The sequence below is a fragment of the Hypanus sabinus genome, chromosome 4, assembly GCF_030144855.1.
Source record: "Hypanus sabinus isolate sHypSab1 chromosome 4, sHypSab1.hap1, whole genome shotgun sequence".
Classification (NCBI taxonomy): Eukaryota; Metazoa; Chordata; class Chondrichthyes; order Myliobatiformes; family Dasyatidae; genus Hypanus; species Hypanus sabinus.
Genome location: NC_082709.1, coordinates 52,143,091 through 52,170,101, shown reverse-complemented (window position 1 = coordinate 52,170,101; position 27,011 = coordinate 52,143,091). Strand labels below are relative to the sequence as shown.

General features: G+C 39.5%; 2 protein-coding genes across 2 annotated transcripts in view; one reads left to right on the top strand and one right to left on the bottom strand.

Annotated features, from left to right (window-relative positions):
- The window catches only part of LOC132392758 (UPF0524 protein C3orf70 homolog A-like), a 36,761-nt gene extending 25,972 nt beyond the window's left edge, over nucleotides 1-10,789 (bottom strand). The window contains exon 1 of the mRNA XM_059967077.1: nucleotides 8,996-10,789. Coding sequence (XP_059823060.1) covers nucleotides 8,996-9,179 — 184 coding nt within the window. The 5' untranslated portion in view covers nucleotides 9,180-10,789. The remainder of the gene's footprint in view (nucleotides 1-8,995) is intronic.
- Nucleotides 10,790-20,083: 9,294 nt separating this feature from the next.
- LOC132392255 (general transcription factor II-I repeat domain-containing protein 2A-like) lies at nucleotides 20,084-26,468 on the top strand. Its single transcript, XM_059966089.1, has 3 exons — nucleotides 20,084-21,608; nucleotides 24,348-24,435; nucleotides 25,135-26,468. Exon 1 carries the CDS (start codon nucleotides 20,123-20,125, stop codon nucleotides 21,602-21,604), a length of 1,482 nt encoding a protein of 493 aa, XP_059822072.1. The 5' UTR covers nucleotides 20,084-20,122; the 3' UTR covers nucleotides 21,605-21,608; nucleotides 24,348-24,435; nucleotides 25,135-26,468.
- Nucleotides 26,469-27,011: the final 543 nt, after the last annotated feature.

Genomic DNA, 27,011 nt, shown 5'->3' with positions numbered 1-27,011 from the left:
TAAGGAGAAGTGCTGTCGATGTTTCGGGCCGAGACCCTTCGTCAGGACTATGCCCTATGTTCCTTCTGTTATCCTCTTCCCAGAACAAGCAGCAAATGCAAACGTGGAGCAAATCAGAACACAACAAAGAAAACTAAAGGAAACATCTGGTTCCGCCTATCACCCTGTCCCACCCCCTCACTCCCATGGCTTTCCACTGACTATCGTTTGTCTCTCTTTTTAATCCTATTGCAAGGACTTGACCGAAAATGTTGATATACACATCCTGCCTCTACAGGGGCTGCTTGACACACTGAGTTCTTCTAATGTTCAGTGCTTTTTTTCGCTCAGTAGGAAAATCTTAAATGGTTGACAACCCATGGAAACTCAGGAGGTAATGGGCCCATCACAATATCTACAGTATGCAGTTAGTCTGACTAATTTTTAAATCAATTGTGACCCCCAGGTTATGGAATGTTATACAGTGATATTAGCATTAAAAATCAAGAGTAGATAGCTGCACTTCATCCTCCCAGAGATTCTTAATTCTTAAAACATGAATAGTATGAAATATTAGGAAGTCCCTAAGTAACGACCTTGCTGTAATTGTAAAACGTTTATATGAAGGGATACTTGGAGTGAAATTTAGGACATTATATCTCAAAGGGGGAGGGGAATAATCTTTTCTTTACCTAGAGAGGCCCAAGATAATACAGAATAGATTCAAAAATTGATTTCCTGGATGAGGAAATTATTGTATTGGAAAAGTTTAAGTAGTAATATCCTATATTCAGATTTTGGCAATCTCATTCAAACATTTAAGAAATTAATAAAGAAGTGAATCAAACTAGAGGACACTGATTTAGGGTAAGGGGGAAGAGATTTAGGGGGATTTGCATGAAATTTTCTTTCACTCGGAGTGGTGACTACTGGAATGCACTACTGGAGAGGGCATTTAAATAGTCAAAAATGAGCATTTGAATCACTTAGGCACTGAAGCACAAGTAAACCGGGGAAACTGGGGCTGAATGGCCTATTACCTTGCAGTATGACTGTATGATTCTATGCCAATATAAGAAGATGTCGAGGATTAACCTGGAGAATTTGAAGGTCATAGGGTCCAGTCTCAGGACAGTTCTGTGTGCAGGTTTGTTGCAGGAACTGATGTGGTGGCTTTGGAGAGATACAAAGGAAGGTTCACAGGATCTTGCCTGGAAAGAGAGTATTAACTTTAAGGAGTGGTTGGACAACCTTAGGTTGTTTTCTCTGGGATGCTGAAGGCAGAGGGCCTGTTGCTATGTTCAATGCTTGTTAAGATATTTGCCATTCTGACTGGAATCACAATTAATTTGTTTACTTAGAGGGTTGCAAGTTTTTTGAGTTCTCTAAACTAGAAGTGTGCAAATACTTGATCATTAAGAATAATCGGATTTGAACAATAAAAAATTTTAGTGACTTTCAAAGATATGGAAATAACACACAAATGTGGACTTAAGTTACATTAGTGAGCATTACCTTCCGGAATAGTAAAGCAGATTCAGAGAGCCTGACTTGTCTACTCCTATTTCCATGTTTTTATGTTATTACAGGTGCATATTATTTACTCATAGTAAATATAGTGTGGCTAAATCGATAGTGAAGATTGTGGAATTTTACTAGTTACTGCCATGTGCAAATGACCAATAAATTTACATCTCAGCTACCCTAACTAAGCCCATTAAGCCTTGCAAATACATGATGTGATACACGATCTGAAAGTATTTGATATTCACATTTTCACAAATATTCAAATTTCTGAGAAAAGAAATCCCCATAAAAGTCAGTGATGGTAAGTTTAATTCTGTTTTCTACAAGATAATAAGACTTTTGTATCAAAGCATCTCCATTAATTCCCAAAGATTCCCTCTGTAAGTTTTTTCTTATTTGATATAGAGGTTCAGTCCTTATCTTGCAAAGCAGACTCCAGGCATCATAGAGCCTACTAATTCTCTTGATACTTACATTTTTGAATTTTACATTCCCAGAGGTCAATCACTTAAAAATTTGGAAGTTTCATCTTCACTTGCTCTACTGTTTTCATGGTAACTGGTGAATGAATAATCCAGCAGTTTTTTTTTCTCATCCGTATAAATCGAATACATGTCATGTTATTTACTTAGGATTAGATTATTCTCAATAACAAAGTTATTACTTTTTCCCACCTGGTTTATTGTCATCATAAATAGTGAAAATCTGAAATGATGATTGTTGTACAGTGTTATCTAATAATCTTGATGAGTAGGATGGGTTTAAAAAAAGACATGTTAAAGGTAGAGGGAGAGATGAAGATGATTAGAGAATTCCAGAGTTTTAGGCTTGAATAGTTGAAAGAACAATTATCGGTGGGTGGAGGAGATAGAGGGTCTTACAGTACTGTGCAAAAGACTAAGGGTGCCTAATACTTTTGCACAGTACTGTGTTTCAATGTGGAATGGAGAGAGAGTTTGCACATCTGTTGAGAGCAAAGGATGTTGGGAACGGTGAGGGTCAAGTGCCATGGCTGGTGTGTGGGACAGGTGGCAGAGGAGTACCAGGGGCAGGTGGTGGTAGACGTGACACACCCAGCCCTGAGGCACCAGGCAAGGTCATTTGATTCTACACAATTGGTTATTGATCATCACAGAATGTCTCTCTGGTACTTCCCTCTCCCTTCCCCTTTTCCAACCATGATTCTCCTCTTCCTGCCCGCTTCCCACCCTCAGTCCATAATAGAGACCTATATTAGAATCAAGTTTATCAACACTCACATACGTCATGAAAGTTGTTTTTTTTTTGCAGCAGCAGTACAGTGCAATATATAGAATTTTCAACAGTACTGTGCAAAGGTCTTAGCGATCCTACCTATATACTTGTGCCTAAGGCATTTGCACAGTACTGTAGATTTACAAGAAAGTTGCAGGGCCTAGGTTATACTGGGAGGTTCAGCAGGTTAGGAGTTTAAGGGTGACCTAACAGAAGAGTATAAAATTATGAGGGGCAAATGCACGCAGTCTTTTCTCCCCCAGGGAAAGGGAACCAGAAGCAGGAGGGATAGGCTATTCTGGGGGGGGGGGGGAGTTTTAAAAGGGACCTGAGAGGCAACTTCATGCAAACAGAGGGTGGTGTGTATATCGAATGAGCTGTCAGAGAATGTAGTTGAGCAAGGTATAATAAAACAATTAAAAGACACGTGGATAAGTACATAAAAAGGGGAGGTTTAGAGGGATATAAGAAAAACATGGTCAGCATGGACATTTTGGATAGGAGTCAAGATAAAGTTCCTATTCAAAACCTTAACCTGTCCTTTTGTACTTGAATGCTGACAGAGGTATTGTATATTTTCAGCCTTTCCTATCTTTATTTTGGATAATCAGCATATGTTGTTTTCTATATTTAATCTACTTTATTAAAAAATTAATCCATTTATTAGTATATTTTATTGGCTGTGCCTCTGCTGCAAGCTGTTTGCTAACAAAATTCTAGAGGGACATTTGATTACAGTGGGTATTCTCCACTGTACAAAAGCATAGATTTAGAGAACTCATCTTTTGTCAATACTAGCAATAATTAAGTTCCAGATAGTAAATATCAGTCATACTGAAGCTGATGGTATTAAGTGAACACCAGTGGCTTGGCTGTTAATGAAGCTGAGACACAGAGGAGAGTGCTCAGAGATGAAAAGATAGCTTATCAGATTGTATGGAAGTCTATCTGACTTTCAAGGGATGGTAATGACTGGGATTTGGATATAAAAGAGAACAATATCAGAGATTGCGCAGGATATGTGATTAGGAAATGTAGAAAATGTTATGAGAAGGTTGCCAGGACTCAAGGGTTTGAGTTATAGGGAAAGGTTGGGTAGGCTAGGACTTCACTTATAGAACATAGAACATTACAGCACAGTACAGGCCCTTTGGCTCACCAGATTGTGCCAACCTTTTAACCTGTTCTAAGATTCATACTAACCCTTCCCTCTTACGTCCCTCTCCATTTTTCCTTGGAGCATAGCCCATGATTTTGTACACCTCCATGCTGTCGGAGAGGCGTGACCTTATTGAGGTGCATTAAATCATGATGGGCAAAGGTATTCACACAATTTTTTCCTCAGTGACAGTGAATCAGAAACTAGAAGGCATAGTTTTAAATTCAGAGCTCAATGTCCAAATAAATGTATTATCAAAGTACATGTATACTACTTCAGGATTCATTTTCTTGCAGCATTTACAGGAAAAATGATATACAATAGACTTTAACGACTGGGATTACAGGACTAACTTCTTTGTGTGGAGGGTGATGTGTATAGGAAGCAAGCTGCCAAAGTACATGGACAGGAAAGGGTTAGAGAGGTACGGGCCAAATTCAGACAAATGGGACTAGCTTGGTTGGCATGGACCAGTTAGCGGTAGTTCAAAAGGTCTATTTCCATGCAGTATGTCTATGACTAAACAGTGAAAGTCATTTCTCAGGGATATGGACAGATTGGTGATGTGGCCTGACACATAGAGAATGAAATCTAATACATAAGAGTATGGAGACATGTTTTGGGAGTAAATGTAAACTAAATCAGAATCAGATTTATTATCACCGGCATGTGATGTGACATTTTTTAATTTAGCGGCAGCAGTTCAATGCAATACATATCCAGCAGAGAGAGAAAAAATGATAATAAGAAGTAAAAAACATAATAATAAACAAGTGAATCAATTACATATATTGAACAGATTATTTAAAAATGTGCAAAAACAGAAATACTCTATATTAAAAAAAGTGAGGTAGTGTCCAAAGCTTCAAAGTCCATTTAGGAATTGGATGGCGGAGGGGAAGAAACTGTTCCTGAATCGCTGGGTGTGTGCCTTCAGGTTTCTGTACCTCCTACCTGATGGTAACAGTGAGAAAAGGGCATGTCCTGGGTGCTGGAGGTCCTTAATAATGGATGCTGCATGCAGTAACTGAAGGAGAGGGAGAGGGAGAGGGAGGGAGACAGAGAGAATGTGTGTGTGTGTGTGTGTGTGTGTGTGTGTGTGTGTGTGTGTGTGTGTGTGTGTGTGTATACATACGCACAGACATACATATACACACACACAAATCATTTGATATGAGAAGTTAATAAAGCTTTTGGAATGTTTGGCTTTATTGATTGGCATTGAGTATTGGTGCAAAGAACTTCTACTGAACCAATTTAAGTCACTTGGGTCTCATCTGGAGTTTAATATCTGTTTCTGCTCATTAGATTCAAAGAATGATTGTATTTCCTTTAAAACTATTGAAGGGTTTAAATGGAAAATAAATGTTTCCACTAACAGGTGAGTGGATGAATAGAAAATACAAATTTAATGTAATGACCAAAGAACAAGATGAGATAAGTGAAGTTTTGCTTGATAGTTTTGCTTATGAGGCGGAACACACTTCCTACACAATAGTGAAACAGATTCCAAAATAATTTTAAATTGATGGATATTCATAGCTGTACAGCACAGAAACCCACCCATGCAGATCAAGATGCCTGTTTAACCTAGTCTTGTATTTGGACCATATCCCTCAAAACCTTTTCTATCCACATACCAGTCCAAGTGTTTCACTTTAAAATGGTGAAATGGAAAACTTTGAAATGGAAAATGTTGCAGAGCTTCAGGGAAAGGGCAGGAGACTCGGCTGGCTCCTTTGAAGAGTCAGTAAGGACACAAAGGACTGAATATCCTCTTCTCCTCTCTAAAGCTGATGTTTGGTTTATGAATTTTTAATTTGAAAACCAGTCAGCTTTCCATTCGACAGAATATAAAATTTCTCATTTTCATTTTATAAATAATTTCATTACTTTATAACCACACATTTGAAAATATTCCAACTTTGTAACCCCTCCCCATGTATGTGAATTATTAGCTAATCTCATCATGTAATGAAATGTGTAATTAGGGTAGAAAAGGGGAATTTTAAAACACCTGCACTAACAAAGTACCATCAAGTGACCTTTTACCAGGCTGAAATTTCTTTCCGCTGAAGGTTGTCAACTGTCTATCCTGGGGAGTTGTGATTGCTGAGTCATTAAGTTTATTCAAGGGTGATGTAAATAGATGTTTGGTCTATGGGGAACACTGAGAGATTGGACAAGAAAATGGATTTGAAGCCAAAAAATCAGACGAGATCTTAGTGGAACTAGTTTCAGGGGCAGTATCACCTCATTCTACTATTTTTCACAACTGCATGTTCTTCAAAATCCAGACACAAATTCACCTCAGGATGAAGGCCTCTATTCCTATGCAAAAAAATAAGGCCACTTGGCCCTTCTGGATACACTTTCTACAGGAGAATCATTGGTGCATCAAAACTGCCTCTCATTTGCCATTAATTGACAAGACGACACAAAGAAATGTTGTTGTAAGAAAGATATAAAGATATGTCTGTCATGCAGAAGGAAATGTTTTTAAGTGTTTGAGTTGAGGAGCAATGGGGAACCTTTTGAGTAAAGTAGTGGGAGTTGCGTATAAAATTTAATTGAACTGCGCCTGCCACTGTACTCCATTACTACACTCATCACAACTGTGATTCTTGGACTGCAGAAGGGAGAAGGTAGGTGATTTTCTTTTTAATTGTTAATATCTAATTTCATTTAAAGCAGGGGTTCCAAAAATTTTTTTATGACATGTACCCCTACTATTAACTGATGGATCTGTGGATTCCAGGTTGGGAACCCCAGCTTTAGTGTATTCAAAGGGAATTTGATGGGCACTTCGGGAATAATACCTAGAGCTTCATCAGCCTTGAGTAGACAATAACTCAGCATTCACAAGAAATACCTCCTTATCTCAGTCTGGTTAAAGAGATTAGACAGATGGGAATGCTTGAACAGCAGCCGGCATGGATTCAAGGGCCCACTGACCTCATGTGTGCATTTAACTCTCATGATTCAACAAGGTCTTCAAATCAAAGAACTGTGAAAAGGAATCATGAGAATGATTCCTCCCATTAGGTAACTGAAAGACCACAAAATAAGAGGACTCCAAGAGGTAGTGACTAATACAAGCTCTTGTACTAATCATTAAAATCATAAATAATTTTGAGCAAGTTAAATACAACGTGTTGGTTTGAACAATGAAAGTGCAGTTTTCAACACTGGATCAAAAGATAAGCATAGGATTTAAATTCATCTACTTGCAAATTGGAGTTATATTTTAGTCACCACATTATAGAAAGGATGTGATAGAGAGAGTCTAGGAAAGACTTACAAGCATCATTTGTAGAATGAGGAATTACATTTTCTATGATAGGTCCGGGTGTCTGGAACTGTTTCTCTCAGAGGAGATTTGACCAGAAGTGTATAAAATAATGAAGGCTCTGGATAGAGTATAGTGGGAGGCTTTTGATTTAGTGGAGAGGGTAATGATTAGAGATCACAGGTGTTAAAACAAAAAAGGGGAATAAATATTACAAGGGAAAAAGTCTTCAAGGCTCCACAGAAAGTGCCTTTAAGTGACAGCAGCGATTTGCTCTTGTAGAGTTGGATAAGATGGGCTGAACATCTTCTTCTTGTGCTGTGACTGTTCTGTGACCCTATGGGTTGACTAGGAAGGATGATTGCATTCTTTATTATATCTCGCCTTTGGCTTTTTGTGTGATCCTTTTCTTTCAAAACTAGCTGGAATTGGGAGTGAAATAAACCAACCTGCAGAGGTTGACATAGTGACATTTACCTTTGCAAGATGATTGAGGAGGGGTTGAAAATTCAATAAAATTCTCAACCATGCTTTGCATTCTCAAGCCTATGCTTGGTTGAATAAATCAGGCCTGCAGAAGATATTCTGTTCATCCCATTAATGAAGTGATTTCCTGAGCATGTATGCTATACCAATTTATGTGAAACACCATATGCTCAATAGATAATTACTTGCAGTCATTTAACAAAGTAACTACATAATAATATTTTAAAATTAAATCAATGCCTTAAGTTTGATTGCCTGATGTGCTGCATTTCGCTTCTGTCTAATCTGGCTGTTGTATAGGCTGTTAGACAGACTTCTAGCCAAAGATTCACTGAAGTTTCATTAAGCTCTCCGTTTCCAGAATTTGACAACAAATGGCTCACTAGTGCCATAGATAAAATTCTTGCCAGCATTAACAAAACTTTGACTCATAAATATGCAGCAAACCCAGCTTCATATAAACTATTCCTCCCCCACCCCATTTTCAGGCTAAATTAAATCTCCAGGTTTGAAGGAATTGGGGCTGTGTTGGCTCACTCTTACATTGACTCACTCGTATCACCTTCTCTGATTCATAAAGTGACCTTTGCCATATCGATTTATAAACTGACCTTCCCTCTCCCGTTACTTTTCTGTGAAGGAGGAGTCTCCCCAGCAGGAGTCCAACAAACAAAACTCAACAATCTTTTGAATCGGAAGCCTTGTCAGCTAATTGACATTCAGTATTGACCACGGCCCCAATTTATCAACGTTACGTGCCTTGCAGAGAACCAGATTAGAGGTTCAAACTGTCCGATCGGGATTACAGCATTCTCCTTTTTTGATGCTTTGATGTTTTGCCTTCTCTACTATTGAATTTAATTTTTAATATCAATTACTTATATCTGTAAATTAATTACTGCATTTGACTTCTGATGGCGGTACTGTAATCAGTGAAGAGGGCTTCGATAGGATGCACAGAAACTGCCATTACAGCAGAATATTTCTTTAAACTCCAAATTATAACGGGTTAGAATAATTTTAAAAAACTAAACGAGCAGTGTGTGTGTGTGTGTGTGTGTTCATTGTTCACACACATCCGATTGCCGTTTCCTCAATTTAAAGAAAGGACGGCAGGAAGGCTTTAAAAGAGCTATAAAGAGCACCGTTTGCCGTGGAAGAGGATAAATATTTTCAGGATCTCAGTCAACAGGATTGCATGCTAAACAGTATAATTACCAAATCAATGCGGACCACGATATAATTTTAACTGACATTTCACTTCTGCTAATCAGAGGCAAACAGTAACGAATATCGCTTACAGTGACACCACCCCAAGTGGCAACACCAGTGCCGCTTGAAGCACTTGCCATGGCTGTGGGTGGCACAGATGGAGACGCCGTCACAAGGCTGGAAGTCTGGTCTCCCCGCACAGCTCCGAGCCAAAGCCTGGGCTTCATCCACCTTCTCGTTCTTCCGAATCTTCCTCACACCGGAGGCCTTCATTTCGGCGGGGGAAATCCAGACCGAGGAGAAAAAGCAAAAAGAGGTCCCGTCCACACACACACACACACACCCACACAAAATGTGCTTATGTGTAAGGAGGCGGCGATACACTATGAAGAGAGTGAAGCAAACTTCAATTAAACAGGACCCTGCGTAGTTCAGTGAAGTTTAGAGTTTAGGGCGGGGGTGAGATTCGGATTTGGAATTGGAGAAATTAAGAAGCGGACAGTTCGGAAGGTCACAAATACTGCAGCTGTAAGGATGTTCAGAACCAGATGTAGATCGTCCTGGCCCGTGGCTATGATCTGTCCGATGTATAACTGTAAGAAGGTGGTGCTGGCGAACAGAGATGCATCTGCCAGAAAAAGTAGCCATGAGGAACACTCCCCATCGCGCCGTCAGACAGAACTGGGACAGAGGCTTTCGGTAGAGGTTGGAGCCAAATCCACTCGGCAGGAAACTTGATGGCCGGCGGAGAGGATGGTAAATGAAGAGAAAATGCTACGTCAGATCAGAGTTGAGGAGCCTCAGATTAGTGGAATGGTTTTCCGGAGTGGGGGCACTGCGATGGGATCAGGCCAAATCCCAAACCGCTCCTTCCAAGTGTAACGTAGGACCAAAAGTGGGAGCACGAAGTCGAAGCCAAAATCAATGGAATCGCTTTCAGTCGATGTCCTGGTAATAATCTGAAGTGCAAAAGACTTTCACTGCATCTTCATAGTTTATCGCAGCAAGCACAACGGCAATGCGCCGCGCATTCAAATTCTACCCTTTTCCACACATTAATCCTTCACTAGCGTGGCATATTCCTTTCCCAAACCGGATCAGTCCCGAAGGTCGCTCAGTAATCCCGCCGAGATGAAGCCGAGCCCTGGGCAGTGCCTGGTTTTTAAAGTCACTTCTGCTCTCGCCCTCGATGTTCTTGTCACCGTCGACGTGATGTCAGTGACACGAAGCAACAGCCTGTGGAAATGCAGTCTCGAAACTGGAAACGGAAGGGGAAGGGAGGAGGAGGAGGAGGAGGGGGGAACGCTTTGGCAACAACAGCATAAAAAATACATTTGCTGTTCCATTTGTTAGTTTCTGAGGTCCGGAGCAGCCTTCCGCTTCACAGCTGTAACAGTGTGACAACATTCTTTCCGCATCCCCAGTTGCATGCAAGGACAATCCGGTCGGTTTCTTTTCCTTACAACTTTGATAAGCATAGCAGAAGTTCCGCGATGGCTGGTTTGCCTTTTTTAAATATTTCCATGGAATCAGGAAACTGGTGCAGCTGTTCAATGACGATAGCCCATGTGATCCAGTCGTTTTAATATATGCATTCCTCGCAGTGGAAGGCGGTGTGTAGTAAACGACAATCCTTTTGCAGCATTCATTTGACAGAACTTGAAAGGAACACGGAATAAAATGGGGGACAACCCTCAATCGCAATTTGCTAATCTCCATTTGAACATTTATGTGTATCAACTTAAAAATAATGATTAATGTTTGAAAACGGGTATACAGTACTCGAACACACTATCGTTTGCAACTTCTTTTAACCGGATAGAATATCCCTGAAAATGGTAACATAACCAAATAACTACTTGCCCTCAATCCTAAGAGGTACAATCAAATACCTGTGGGAAATGGTGAAAACGTTCTTGCAATATTAGTGCACACTATTTTATGTAAGCAAATATTTTACATAAATATTTTATGTAAACAAAAAAGATGTTAAAAAGTATTTATATAATCAATCCCGCTTTACAGACAGTGAGTTATTTCTAAAGTGTGTAGGAAGTAATGCTACAATAAAATAGATTTTATAGAAAGCACGATGTTTTCTGCTATTGCGATGTTTTTATTCCGTGCATCCAGAAGCACTGCGACCATCCTAGCATGCCCTTATGGTACTTTTACCAAAACAGTCATCAGCATCATCCCTGGTTAAAAAAAATGTTCCGGGAAGAATCTTTAGATGTAATTTACATTCCCTTGGTTAATGCAATAGGTTAAAAATCAACATTTTAGCATTGACTATCAGCGTCACCAAGACGATAAAAAACAACTGAGCTATTGCTCTATCTAGACAACTGGACTTGCTGTGTTGCTGATAAGGCGTATGGTCACTCATCCAACAGGCTCCTTCAGTTCTCATGCTGGGTTTTTCTCCAGTTGATAAAGTCTGAGTTGTTTAAAGGTATAAGGGCTTTACCTTTAAGGACTGACAACCTTCATAAACATAGGAACTATTACTATGTCGCTTTTAGGCTATGCCCCGTGGTTAAACTATGTGAGAGAGAGCTAAACAGGATCATACCTAAATTAGTCCATCTAACTCCAAGCTGTTATGAGGCTACTGAATATGTCCCTCCAAATTGCAAGCATCCCACAACTATCAAAGGATGGACTTACTGTAGGGCATACATGTATTCTGTTGACTCTTGGAAACTATACACTCTGTTTGGGTTCAGGAGGAATTTTGTTGAATTAGTTTCCTTTTGAAGGAGCCTGGGGTTTAACAAGTTTTTGAATCTCTTGTTAATTACCTAGCAGTTCTTATCTGGGTCTCATGATTCTTTGAGCAAGTGTGATCATGTGGGACCAGCTCAAGAAATCGTCGGGTCTTTCTCTGCCCATCTTTTACACAGCTTTGCATGAAAGCAGCCTATGATTTGGAGTTTTATTTTATGTATTATATATGGGCATTGAAAATTCTGTCAGATTTCAAAAAAATGAAATATTGAAAGGAACACTCTGAAAGCAACTTTTTTTCTGAATTGCTTTTACGTTTAAGACCAACACTGTAAAGAAGGAAATGTACTATCAATAAGTTGTTCATGTCAATCAGAGTTGTTGCTTTCGCTACCTGTGAATTTTAAGCTTAAGGACATAATTCATATTCTGTTTTAATAATCCTTTGAGCCTGAACAAGTTTTGATTAAGTGTAATGTGCAAATATTACTTTAAATGTTTTCCTTAGAGGTAGTACCCACACACATACCATTGTAGGTCGAAACCAAGTGTTGGCTGAAAATCCACTGCTTCTGAGGCATCCACTGCTAAATGTTTAATGAGCTTGGGAAGAACTAAAACTACACATTAGAATGGGCTTAGTGTGTTTAATATGAAACAACAGGCCCTGCAAAAGATGAAGCTTTTGTCAGTTTTCCACAAGGTTAGTGATGCAGAAGCGGACAGGGATTTCTCATTCCCTTCAATTAAATTTCTACTCTAACTTCTTCACCTCTGATACTGGTCCTTCATTTTGCCAACTTAATTCAAGGTAACACAAAATGACTGGACAAAGATTCCTTTTGTAGATTTAAAAATTAGAGAGTGTTAGTTTGTGATACAAGATGCAATATTCAAGTTTATTTGTCATGCGTACATTGAAACTTAAAGTTAAGTGCATTGTTTGCGTTGACAACCAACATACCTGAGGGTGTACTGGGGGCAACCTGCAAACGTTGCCACAATTCTGGTGTCATGATGCTTGGCAGAACCACACAGAACAAAATAACACCAGCAAAAGCAAGCCCTGATCCACTCACACACATAGACAATCCTTTAACCCCAGCTCAGGCCTGCAGCAGACATGGTCTTGGCCTTGGATTTGGATACATCCACAATACTCATTTTATTTGTTAGTTTCTGTTTTGAAAAAAATCTATGGCTATTGGTGACCAAAAGCTTTAGTTTGTTAGAACAACAAACTTTCTTTAGGAGGAACAGTCATCTCTACAGAGGTGGTGCACTATAGGAATTGGAGTGAAGTATAAATTGTAGAGGTCACTTAGTCCAACTCTTGCTTAGTCAATAATTTCATTGACATTAAGCATTGAATATTGGTCTACGTGTTGTGGTCTAACCATTACTTACCTAAAAGAAATCATTCATATCATGGCCCCTGCTACCACTGTATACCAAACCATCTCCATGTCACTATTCTAAATGGTAGTTAATACCAGAAGTAGATCCAGATGTTTCTTCACCTCAGATCAGCACTTTTCTGTGAATGGGCTTAAGATATTTGCAATGTTACTATAGTGAGTAAAGGGATTGACACTGGTTTAAGGAGGCAACCCAATATTTGTATAGCCCACTTATATTTTCCAGGTTACTTTAGGCTAAAGGACACAGCCCTTAATTTTGTCCTAGATTTTCTATTGATTATGTATGTTCAAAAATCACCAGTTTTTACCCTCTTAATGTGACAGCCCTTCCTTACAATCTTCTGTAAGGTGAAGTCAGTGGGTTGGCAGTTCACTCATCCAACGAAGCTTACTGCCACATATTACAGACTCACTTTCAAGGACTGTACAACTAATGTTCTCAATATTATTTATTGTTCCATCTTTTTAATTAGCTATTCATTTATTTATGCACAGCTTGTCTTCATTTGCACATTGGTTGTTTGTCAGTCTTTATTCATGTATTGTTTTTCATTAAAAACATAGAAGCAGAAATCTACAGCACATTACAGGCCCTTTGGCCCACAATGTTGTGCCAACATTGTAACCTACTTTAGAAACTGCCTGGAATTTCCTTACCACATACTCCTCTATTTTTCATGTACCATGCTCCACGTACCTATCTAAGAGTCTCTTAAAAGACCCTATTGTATCCGTCTCTACCACCATCACTGGCAGTGCATTCCATGCATCCACCACTCTCAGTGTGAAAAACTTACCTCTGACATCCCCCTTGAACCTACTTCCAAGCACCTTAAAGCTATGCCCCCTCATGTTAGCTATTTCAGCCCTGGGAGAAAACCTCGGCTATCCAGTTGATCAGTGTCTCTCATCACCTTATGCACCTCTATGAGGTCACCTCTCATCCTTTGTCACTCCAAGGAGAAAAAGTCAAATTCACTCAACCTATTCTCATAAGTCATGTCCTCCAATCTAAGCAACATCCTTGTAAATCTCCTCTGCACTCTTTCTATAGTTTCCACATTTCTTAACTTTCCTGTAAATGCCTGCAAAGTGTGGCATGTGGCCAAGTGGTTAAAGTGTTGGACTAACGATCTGAAGGTCGTGAGTTCGAACCCCGGCCAGGGTAACGTGTGTGTCCTTGAGCAAGGCACTTAACCACACATTGCTCCAGTCCACCCAGCTGAAAATGGGTACCGGCAAAAATGCTGGGGGTTAACCTCGCGATAGACTGGTGTCCTATCCGGGGGAGAGTCTCAGTTGCTTCACGCCACGGAAACCGGAAATAAGCACCGGCCTGATGAGCCTCGGGACAGACTTGAAATGCCTGCAAGAAAATGTATCTCCAGGTTGTATATGGTAATAAATGGTAATTTTGATTCTAAATTTACCTTGACTTTGACATATTTGAAAATTCTTGCATACACTACAAATTACCAATATGATTTATCTGTTTTTCAGCAAGTGTTATTGCTATGGTTGGTTAAAAGGCTGAGGGCATTCTGATTTTGTAAGGAATGACACAGGATTGAAATTTAATAGACAGGAAGCATTGAGGTAATCAATAACATATCATTAATATGATAATATTTCTTATTAAAAGCTAAGATGAAAGCAGAAAACACTAGAAGTACTCAGCAGGTCTGGAAGCATCCATGAAAAAGCAACTGAATTAACATTTCAGATACCAGACTTGAATGTTCCAACATTTAGAGTTTTATGATTCTTAGCTAAATGTTGAGGCTAATTTTCTTTTAGTATCTCTCTATTTTTGAATGAACTATAGGATATTCAAAGCCATCATTAGCAGTATTCTGTCCCAGCTTCACTGCATTTAATAACCCATCCTATACTTTCAAAGGCTTCTTTAGAACCTTATTTCAATTCTATGCTGATTATATTATCTACAGTTATTTCTATGCTTCTGTTTTTGCTCTGTCTTTTCTTGCAGTGCTTTAAAATGTTTGTTGTATAAAAGTTTTTCAATGCAGTCTTCATTATGATTTTTTCACAATATATTTTTTTATTTATGAAGTTGCATAAGTTACTTTCAACTGATTCAATAAGAAACAACATCCCTCCAGTGTGATCCAATAAGGTTAAGATGTTAAAATATTCCACTACGCTACCCATTTAAAACATGTTTGCTAAATATTGCCTTTCAGAACACAATTATCCTTGCCTGAATATGTCAATTTCTGTCATTTATTTTGGTTGGGATTCTGCAAAACCAACAATGAGTAAAATGCGCCCCCTGTCTTCTGTTTACAGTGAACATGCAGGATTCAAAATAAATCTTTCATTGCATTTTTCAGATATGTAAAATATTTAGGAAGAATTGATACATCTTAGTTATGTCCAAGAAGCCATCACAACCATCCGTCATTTATTCATTTTTTCCTCCACTAAGAGGCATCAAAATAGAGGACTAGAAGGTTAGTCAGAGGTAGAAAGGGATAGAATTTAAGGAGAAGGAGATGATTGGCTGCTAAACCTGTAATGTAAGCCTTTGATGATGTTATTAATTAGTGAGCTATACTCACTAGTGTATTAGTATACTAATAGTGAGATATCAGTGAGATGCAAGGCATCTGCTGAATCATATTGTTATTGCTTCCTATGTTATGCCGTTACTGTTACATTGATAAGCATCTAAGATGGCTTAGCATTAGTGCTCCTGTAGTTGTGAGCCTTATCCTCTTGAATCCTGTCTGGGATTAAAGACAGTGAAAGCAGAAGAATTAATTAACCTGTCAAGTGGCCATGACCGGGCCCAAATATCTTTTATAAAATGGAACATTCATAGGTTTGGGAGAGAGCAGACAGAAGTGTTTTCCTAGATATTCTCCTTATGCTGATCCTCCAAAACAAATTAGAGTGGCTCTAGGGGTGAGGGACTTTGGTTACGGGAGACACAACAGCACAAAGATTCACCAATTCATCAGATGCCTTGCAAGGCAACATCTCACTAACTATTAGCCTTATATTATAGGTCAAGCAGAGATTTAATTAGTGTTCAAATTGCATTGATCTTTAATGGAACAAACATAGTTTGTTTGCCTGAATGATCAGTAAACCAGAGTCTTTGGATAATCAATAATATGAAAAAAATTGAACCACGAGATTGTGAATTGGAATGTGTTTTCTGAAAGGATGGTGGAATCAGATTTAATAACAATTTTCTGCAGGATATATGTGCGGAAATAAAAATATTGCAGGTTATTGGAAAATTCAGGATAGTGAGTCTAACTGGATGATTGCTTCTAGGTCCCAGCACAGGCATGGTGGGCTATGTAATCTCCTGTGATCTGGTGAATTGTGTCTGGGAATAATGGAAAGTGCATGTGCATGTGTTAATGTGTTAGAAACATAGAGGGTAAGCACAATTGTCAGATATTCAGCCCTGTTTGTTTTCGATAATGGATATATCCAGATCTCATTGCAGCTTCCCTTTCCCCAAAATCTAAGTTTTCAGATAATATCTTGCCTTTCTGTTTTCAGGACAAGAGCTCATCACCTCATATTTATTTTCATTAACCTACATTGGCCATGTGTTTGCCCAACTCCTAACCTGTCAAAAACACACTGGAGCTTCTCTGCATTCACCACGCAACTGCCATTTCCCTACAGTTTTGCGTCATCAGCAAATATGCACTTGTTACATTAAGCTCCCTTATCCAAGTCAGAAAGTATATTGTGATTAGCTGGGGTCCCCACACTGATCCTCGCAGCATCTACTGTCACTGCCTGCCACCTGGTCAAAAATTCAATTATTCCTCCTCTTTATTCGTCAAATACTGTAATACCCATTCCATGTTGGTATATTGCTCCCAATTCCATGTACTTTAAATCTGTTCATAATCTTGTACATAGAACTCATCAAAAGCCTTCAAAATGTTCAAATACACCATATTTATTGTTTCTTTCAAATTTCTTCCACTAGTTATATCCTCAAATAAAGTCCAGTAGATTTCTCTTTCACAACCCATACTGATTTTAATGATTTCTTAATAATTTCCAGGTTTTCTGCTATTTTATCTTTTACAAATGATTAAAGCCTTTTTTACCCATAAAAATAGATTACTCTATATAATAATAGATTAAAACAGTGTCCTCACTAGTTATTTTAAAGAAATGGAAGTGAATGCTAGAAATTATTTTTGCTACTGATGTCAAATTTGTTTGTTATAAATATGTAGCTGGTTCTGTATCTCAACAGATTCTCTCTTCCATTGGAACCATTGAAGAAGACAGAACATGGGCTGCCAAAAGCTTATGACTCCATCTTTCACTTCTGATGAAGACTAGTGTCACCTGTGCTTGCTAAGGGAATCCCTGGGGAGCTAATTAGCAATACCTTTCTTCGCTAGTTTATTTTTGAAGTTGAAATACATTCAATGTTTGTATCCGCTGGCTTTCAAGCTTATTCTGAGGCTGCCTATTGAAATGAAGTGTTTCATTGTGCCAAGCACATATTTTTCCTTGATCCAGTGATTCTAAGAAAAGCTAGGCTGTATACTAATTTGACTTAAAACCCAAACAGATAACATGAAGTAATGTGCGCAATTCACTTCCAATGTAGAATTGATCTCCTTAGCCTAATTGATTCGTGCTTCAGTTTAAGCTCCACACAAACTGTTTCATAGTCTATTTTTCCTAATCTCATTAGCACTTTCATCCTTTTCTTCTTAATTCAATTACCTAGTTTCTTTCTGAACCATTTACTTCAACTATTTTATATGCTCTGGTACCAGGTTCTACATTCAGAGCATTAGCTGAGTGATTAAACGTCTCCTTACACTTTCTTACTGCTTTTAATATTTTATGTAACTTCACAGTTTTCCCATGCTGCCACATTCTACACTCTGCAGCTTTAAAATAACAAAATGCTGTGGAATTATTTCAGGTTTGCCTAAAAATGATTACTAATCAGAACAAAACATTTACTGTGTTACTTGAGTCACTTTTGGCCCATTTTCCTCCACACCCACTCCTAATGAAAAGAGAAGCTTAGCTTTTTATTCCCATTATATGATCAATGTGCTAAATCCGTCAAATTTACTTGTGATTTGTGATTAGGATATATCCTTTCTAGATTCAGTTGAAAAGCAAGCTATTTCTCATCTAACCAGCCAATTATCTTTGCTTAATAAACTATGTAACCCAAAGAATAATAGCAAGAAAACATTTTTCAGAAGATCTCCCATTCTGCTGTGGTGACTGTGAAGATTCCATTTGATGTGTGCATCAACAGCTGAAGTTATTCAGAATAGTTCTGAATTTCAAAATGAATCTGAATTGCTGTTTTCAAACATACATAACAAATGTATGAATAAATGAGTAGAATACCAGGGTAGTGAAGGAGGGGCCTCCTCAGGGTCATAGTGCTGTACAGCACAGAAACAGTTTTTGGCCCACTACATCCAATCAACACTAATTCCATTTGCTTACATTAGGAACATCCTTCTGCAACTTATTTGGCTCTTAAGCATAACGATTGTATCTCATTCCACCAGCTGCTTTGGCATTGAGTTCCAGGAATCAATGGTGTGTAAAAGAAAACCCTCTCAGATTCCCTTTAATACTCCTTCCTCTGTCCACGTCTCCTTGTTATTGATACCCTTACCATGGAGAAAGCATACCCTCTCAAAATTGCATATGCTTCTATTAGGTCATTTTTTCACCTCCTTTGCTCCAGGAAAAACAAACACTTTTTATCCAGAGGGTTCAAATTCAGCAGTGAAGGAGTTCCTTCCTCTGTAGCCACAGGCGATGCCAATCCCATTTTTTCATCTCTTCCCATCATCTAACAACAGATAGTCCTTCTAAGTGAGCCACCCACTCACACCTCTATTCTAATTAGAGTCTCATGGTGAGCCTTTTGGTGCTCACCCTGGAGAAACCAAACACAGATCACAGATTAGGTAGCTGCTAAGTGTTTAACACACACAAGCAAGCTAAGATTCCTGAAGCTTGCCATCTTAGTTCTCCTGTTTTTCCAGTCACTCCTGTTCTCAGTTTCTCAGTCTGTAGTCTCCTGTACAATTATAATGATGAACCAACATAAGTTATCTGTCTAAGTCGGGGGTCGGCAACCTGCGGCTCCCGAGCCATTTGTGGCTCTTTCACCTCTGTGCTGCGGCTCCCTGTGGCTTTGGGAAATAATTGGTCAGTATTTAATTAAAATGTATTTTATGTTAGTTTGTTAGCTTTTGAAATGTAATTCTAAATTTGAAGATTATGGTGATCTTGTACAATCTAAGTGTGGCGACACATTTCCTGGCACATCCGAAACGGCTCACAATTAGCCAGCATTCCGGCTAAGGGAGATAGCCTACGGGGGTTTGTGAGTACGCGTCTTTTGCAGCATCTGCGTCCATGGGGGCTGGGTTGAGGGAGGCTTAAAAGCAAGGCTGTTTAGTTCGAATAAAGTTATTCGACTGCAGTTTACTGACTGCGTGAGCACACCGCTACAACGTGTTTTTATCGCTATTAATATACGTCACCACTGCCAATACCTGACACCCGCCAGTGCGCGATTTCTTTAATTTTTCGATCCAAGGTAAGCCAACTATGGAGAATTCTAAAAAAAGAAAAGTGACTGAAGAAAACAGAACGTTTAATGATACGTGGACAGATTCATTTGCTTTCACTGTTGACGAGACTGGTTTACCGGTATGCTTAATATGCAATGAGAAACTAGCAAACAACAAAAAGTCAAATGTCGCAAGGCATTTCCAGAGTAAACACGCAGCCTTTGCTCAAAAATATCCAGATGGAGATGAGAGAAAAAAAGCCGTTTCGGAACTGATGCGGAAGGTTGATCTGAGCAAAAATCATTTCCAGAAATGGATGAAGTCTGGAAAATCAACGACATACGCCAGTTATATTGCCGCTCAGGAAATAGTCAGGCACGGGAAGCAGTTTACAGATGGTGAATATATAAAAGAATCTTTCATTAAGATTTCAGAACATCTATTCACGGACTTTAAAAACAAGAGTGAAATTGTGCAGAAAATCAGGGATATGCCCCTCTCTGCAAAGACTGTCAAAGACAGAACCATAAAAATGGCAGAAGACATCACAAGACAGCAAATTAAAGACATCAATTCAGCTGTGGCCTACTCGATTGCCTGTGACGAGTCTAAAGACAAAGGTGATATTGAACAAATAGCGTTGTTCTGCCGGTATGTAAACTCTGCCGGGCCACAGGAAGAACTGATTGAGTTGATACCTCTAAAAGACCAAACACGGGGGGAGGACATCTGTGAGGCTGTCTTGAATTGTTTAAGAGCCAAAGGAATAAAGACCACCCATCTGGTGTCAGTAGCTACTGATGGGGCTCCGAATATGACGGGAACGCACAAGGGATTTGTGGCTTTACTGCAGAAGTCGCTGGACAGAAAGCTGCTGACTTTTCACTGCATCTTGCACCAAGAGGCACTGTGCGCTCAAACATTTCCTCCGGAATGCACAGAAGTAATGGATGTTGTCATTCAGATTGTCAATAAAATAATGGCAAAAAGTTTAAATCACCGTCAATTCCGTTTGTTACTGGACGAGATGGAAAGCGCATATTCTGATCTCCTGCTGCACAACAAAGTCCGGTGGCTGTCCAAAGGGGAGGTGCTGAAACGCTTTGTCGCGTGTCTGGAAGAAGTGAAAACTTTCCTGGGCAGCAAAGGGCTCACCTTTCCTGAGCTGGAACAGCCAGAGTGGCTGGAAAAGCTACACTTCATGGTAGACATGACAGCGCACCTGAACACGCTGAACACAGCTCTTCAAGGGAAAGGACGCACAGCCCTGCACAAGTTGGAGGATGTTTTGGCATTCGAGCGCAAGTTGACAGTGCTTGCCAGAGATTTACAGAAAGGCACTTTGTCTCACTTCCCCAATTTGAGAGAGTTCAAACAAGGTCACGACATGATAATTTCGGAGTATTTACATTCTGCAATCATCGCAATGCAAACATCGTTTGGGAAACGCTTCTGTGAGTTCAGAGAGGAAAAAAACACATTATCCTTCCCGGTCACTCCCTTAAGCATCGATCCTTCCCTACTGAATACAACTGCATTGGCAGGTGTGAGTCAACCTGATCTTGAGATGGAACTGGCCGACATAGCCGACAAAGACATATGGGTGTCCAAGTTTAGACGCTTGACAGCAGACCTTGAAGATGTTGCCCGTCAGAAGGCCGTTCTTGCTCAGAATCACAAATGGAGTGATATTGAAAACCTTCCAAAACCGGACAAACTTGTGTTCGAAACATGGAATGCTATGCCCGACATTTATGTAAACATGAATAAGTATGCGCTTGGAGTCCTGTCGATCTTTGGATCCACATATGTATGTGAGCAGGTGTTCTCCAACATGAACTTTATTAAAAACAAACATCGCGCACGCCTCACAGATGACAGCTTGCGATCCTGTGTAAAGATGAAGGTGACGTCATACAGCCCTGATGTGCAGACGCTGTGCGCTGAGGTCCAGGAGCAGAAATCCCATTAACCAAGTATGATAAATATTTTAATTGCCTATTATTTTATGTATATTCATATTTTTTCATTGTTCAGTGAAATAGTCCTTTTATTTTTCAGGCTGACAGCTGGCTGATGTTATTTTTGGTTTGCTGCTGGCGGCAAATTTAAGTTTGGCGTTTTTCATAAATACAAGAAGGACTCAAATAGACGTTGAGTATTTTACTTAAAAGTAACCTTCAACCCAACGTCTTTTTTTCGGAGTTCAAAATGTTTTTGTTGCATGCAGAAATGTAATTTCGTTTTCTCTGCAGGAGTTCATCAATTTCATAAATGCAACACATTATAGTTTGTTTATACATAGCATAAAGGCAAAAAAAACGTTGTATGCAGTGTTATTTCATTTTAAATGTCAAACGGGTTTTGCGGCTCCCAGTGTTTTCTTTTCTGTGGGAAACGGGTCCAAGTGGCTCTTTCAGTGGTAAAGGTTGCTGACCCCTGGTCTAAGTACTTTCCAGCCTTCTGGAACCCAACACCAACATTTACAAGTTCAGGTAACATTTTTTCTGATTTTTATCAGAACTGACTATTTTTGCTTCAGGGCACCCAAGTCAAAGTACAAGATGTTGATGAGACTGAACTTGGAGTATTGTGCACTGCTCTGAGCACCATATTATAGGAAGAACATGATTAAGATGGCAGAAAAGATTCAACAGGATGTGACCAATACTGAAGTGCTTGAGTTACAGGGAGGGACTGGATAAGTTGGAAATGCTTTCCCTGGAGCACTAAGGCTGAGGGGTAACCTTATCAAGTTTTATAAAATCATGAGGGGGCATAGATTTGGTGGTCGGCCACACTATTCCAGTAAAGGCCTAACCAATGTTTTATGAATTGTACATAGCCTTCCTGCTCTTATGTTTAATGTTTCAGCTAACGAAGATGGGCATGCTCTATGCTTTCTTCACCAATTTATCTACCTGTACTGCCATCTTCAGGGAACCCTTAGGTTTGTACACGGAAGTGCTTCTGTTTCTCAATAATTTTCATAAAGCCATCCATTGAGAGTGTCCTCATCCTTATAAGGATTAAACTCCATCTACTGTTGCTCTGGCCCTCTGACCAACTGATCAATATTATCCTACAATCAACAACACTACTTATTTTTTGTGTCATTTTCAATTTTTTTAATCGTAATGCTTACATTCATATCCGGCATCAAAAGAGAATTGGGGGCAGTGGGGGGGGGGGGTGTTGCTGCTGAATGCATGGATATTTCATGTGCAAGAGAATTGCTCAACATAAACATTATTGCACATCATATACTAGTATTCTACTCTTCTGTGAATAAACATTAAAACAAACTCACAAACTAAATGCTCCATTCCTTGAGTCCACTAATAACTATTTGAACTTTGCACCTTGTGATTTAAAGTTGTAATTTGACCAGATATCATTAGCTGAATCAGTTTGATAAAATATTGTGGGCCAAAGGGCCTGGTCCTATGTTCTAAATCACTGAAGAACAATGTTGAACTCTTTCATAAAAACATTAAAAATTTTCCAGATTTCTATTTTCTGTTTCAATGTTAAAACAAAATGTTTTTGCTTCACACCTTTGCTGGGGGTATTCTTATCAACATCGTGGATGATAGGTGGTGGAGCACCATGGTAATGTAATGGTTAGCGCAACACTATTACAGCTCGGGTCATTGGGATTTTGGAATTCAATTCTGGCACCGTCTGTCAGCAGCTTGTACATTCTACCCATGAATGCCTGGGTTTCCTCTGGGTGTTCTGGTTTCCTCTCACAGTCCAAAGACATCCCAATCTGTAAGTTAATTAGTCATTGTAAATTGTCCCATGATTAGGCTATTGTTAAATGGATGAGTTACCATGAGGAAATCTGCAGATGCTGGAAATTCAAACAACACGCACAAAATGCTGGTGGAACACAGCAGGCCAGGCAGCATCTATAAGTTGAAGCACTGTCAATGTTTCGGGCCGAGACCCTTTGTCTCAGCCCGAGACGTCAACAGTGCTTCTCCTTATAGATGCTGCCTGGCCAAATGGATGAGTTGTTGGGCAGTGCAGCTTGTTGGGCTGGAAGGCCTGTTCCACACTGTATTTGTAAGTAAAATACAGTCCAGGGTAGGATGCACAGTTGGAACCAACCACCACTTGTAAGCATGTGTGAATGATAGATGGTAGGCTTGCTGTGCTATAATCTGATGGGAGACAGGGTAACAATGAAATTTCATTGGAATCTGGCGTACCAAACTCGAATTTAAGTTTTTGAAAATCTTTTCTGAAATTGCTTAATATTCTTAGAAACTTTTGTCAGTTGCATGAGCTATCTGGATATATAAATAGAAGAACAGAGAGAATGTACTATCTTTGATTACTCCCTGCCTCAGGGTATTTTTCCAATAACTTCCATAAAATTGATCATGGATGCACAGGCTTATAACAACATGGCTTATCCCAGCTGTCCTTTTTGAATAAAGGTACCATATTTGTTGTCCTCCAGTCATCTGGCGAGTCACCCGTGGTCAGTGCAGAATTAAGGTTCTCTGTCCGCGCCCTAGCAATCTCTCACAATGCCTTCTCTGACAGAATTGGATATACCTTATCAGGTCCTGGGCATTAATTCACCTTTAAGCCTCCTACAAGACCTAATAATTTTTTTCTTTTCAATGATAACATACTTGAAGAATTTCACTCTCTCCAGCCCTGAATTGCCAAACTACAATATTCTTCTTTTGTAATTACAGGTGAGATGTGTTCATTTAAGAATTCTGGAGAAAGGGCACATCTGTACCCAGTAGTGGGTGGAAAGCAAACTGTGCTGCCAGCAAAAAGGTATAGTTAGTTTTATTTTCACTAATACACACTGGAAAATCATTATTGTCAGAATTTATTGCCCATCCCTAATAATCCTTACAGGGAGAAGTAGCAAGTCTGCAGTACAGTTGGTTGGTTCTGGTAAGAGTTCCTGTTTGAGACTATCTTCTCTTCTTTCTGATATGCTTCCTTTTATACTTAATCCACAAAGATTAAGAAACTGAGAGAAAAATCATTCCTCCATGGTTAATGGATGCAATTTGAACCCGACTTGCCAACTGTAACCTATCTCTTATTTCTTCACATACTCTTAGCTTTCAACAACGTCCAACTGTCATTGTATGTACTTCCCCTTTTATCCCTACCTCTGTCTTAATGCCAGAATCATACAACACAGAACTAGGTCATTTGCCCCATCCTGTGGATGCTGGCCATCAAATACCCATCAATCCCATTTACCAGCTCTTTGTCAGCAGCCTACTATGCCTTGGCAATTCAAATGTTCTTCTAGGTATTATGATCTCATCAGGCATGGCAACTGGATTGCAGCCACAGTTTGGGTGAAAAATATTCTTCTTTGGATCTCCTTGAAGCTTTTTCTCCCTTAGCCTGAACATTTTAACCTTAGAAAGTGACCCTCTTGTTAGATTTACTTCTGCTGTGGGGAAAATGTTCCTACTACCTATCCTGCCTCATAATGTTATACATCTCTTTCAGATATCTCCATCAGCTTCCTCCACTCAATGGAAAACCCAGCCTATCCAGTAACACACCTAATCCTCCTGCAGCATGATGCATCTGATTAAGTGTCATCCTTGCAGAGCTAGAGCATTGACTTGGTGAAATCTGGGGAAAGACTAGAACATTCAATACAAAAGGAATGAACAGAACGTACTCATCATACATTATGCAACTTACTGAAGTAGAGGAGATCTGTCGTACTGTACAAGTGAGTTGTTCTCTGTCAGAGATGGAAAGACTAGAAATTCACAGTCTGATAGAATTAAGAGTTGTCCTGACAAATATGTTGCCTTGATTATGATGTTGACTTTAAGAGGATTATGGTGATTGTCAAGACTGTGGATAAACTGTAACTAAGTCAAATGTCATTCCTCAGATGAACAGGAAAGATTACTAGAGTAGCTGAGGGCTTTCCTTCACAGCCACAACTGCAACCATTGATGAAGTGCTTGTCGCAATCATTAGGTGCCTTACATGTTCCTCAAGAGATGTTCAAGCAAGGAGAGCAACTGTATTAAGTGGACACATGCTGATGTTCAGATAATTTAGGGTATAACCATATAACATATAACAACCACAGCACGGAATCAGGCCATCTCAGCCCTCCTAGTCCGTGCCGAACTCTTAATCTCACCTAGTCTCACCTACCCGCACTCAGCCCATAACCCTCCACTCCTTTCCTGTCCATATACCTATCCAATTTTACCTTAAATGACACAACTGAACTGCCTCTACTACTTCTACAGGAAGCTCATTCCACACTGTATATCTCTGATAATTCCATGTGCTGTGAATTCTCCACTGAGTTTTTCCTGTTGCCTCTGTGGTTTAATGTGGAACTCTTCAATATTGGATATTGCTTTATGCATTGTAGCATAACACTATTATCATGTCAGCAACCTGGATTCATTTCAGGCTGTTGTCTGTAAGGAGTTTGTACATTCTCCCTGAGACCATATGGGTTTCCTCCAGGCAATCGGTTTCCTCCCATAGTCCAAAGATGTACTGGTTTGTGGGTTTATTAGTCACAAGGATATTATCGAACAACACAGGCTTGTCTGGCTGTAAGAGCCTGTTAATGAGCTGTATCTCCGAATAAAAATAAATAAATAAATAAATGTAATGCGAGTGAAGTATCCTTCTGAGTTCCACAATAATTCCTTGGACAATTACCAGGCTTCACACTGATTTCCAGCTTTACACAATGCTCTCCCCACTAACCCCTGTCTATGCCAGTGTATGTGTATTTATGTCTCATTCTGTTTACCCAACCTCTTCACCTTCATTTTGGTGCCTTTGTGCTGTATTGAACAGAGGACCTCAACCAGCATTAGAGTTGTCCCCAACTTTATTCGGAGGTAATTTGTGGATTTCCTTTGGAGGTAGCATTCTGTCAGAATTACTCCAGAGAGGCCAGGGACACTTCCATTCCTCCTTTTCCAAAGTGGCCAGAATCTAACTTCAACAAATTTCTCCAACTTTGAAAACTTGCATGCAGTTCTAAAATAGCTAAGGTCAAAATGAAGTGATCTTTTCTCGCTTCCTGGATCTTCTGAATTGAGATGATACTGGGAATCGCTCGCTTCAAGGTGGAACTCTACATGGCCTGAGGTTTCGTAAGGTGTGTCCATAGAATGCTGATGAGACATCCGGCACTTATGTATTCTGTGTGACGGATTGCTTTATTAGGCAAACTATAACGTGGCGATAAAAACTACTGATGGTGAGATCTGGATGAGCAGTAGAGCTAAAAATATTTGTATATTGCTCCCAGCTGGTTCCTGCATTATTTACACAGGCAATTATATTTCCACTGGGCTTTACATCCGTAACAGGCAATGTCTGTGTTTTAA

Bases quoted from the DNA above. Each gene is read 5' to 3' on its own strand.
- LOC132392255 (XM_059966089.1), top strand. From the start codon at position 20,123: ATGCCCCTCTCTGCAAAGACTGTCAAAGACAGAACCATAAAAATGGCA.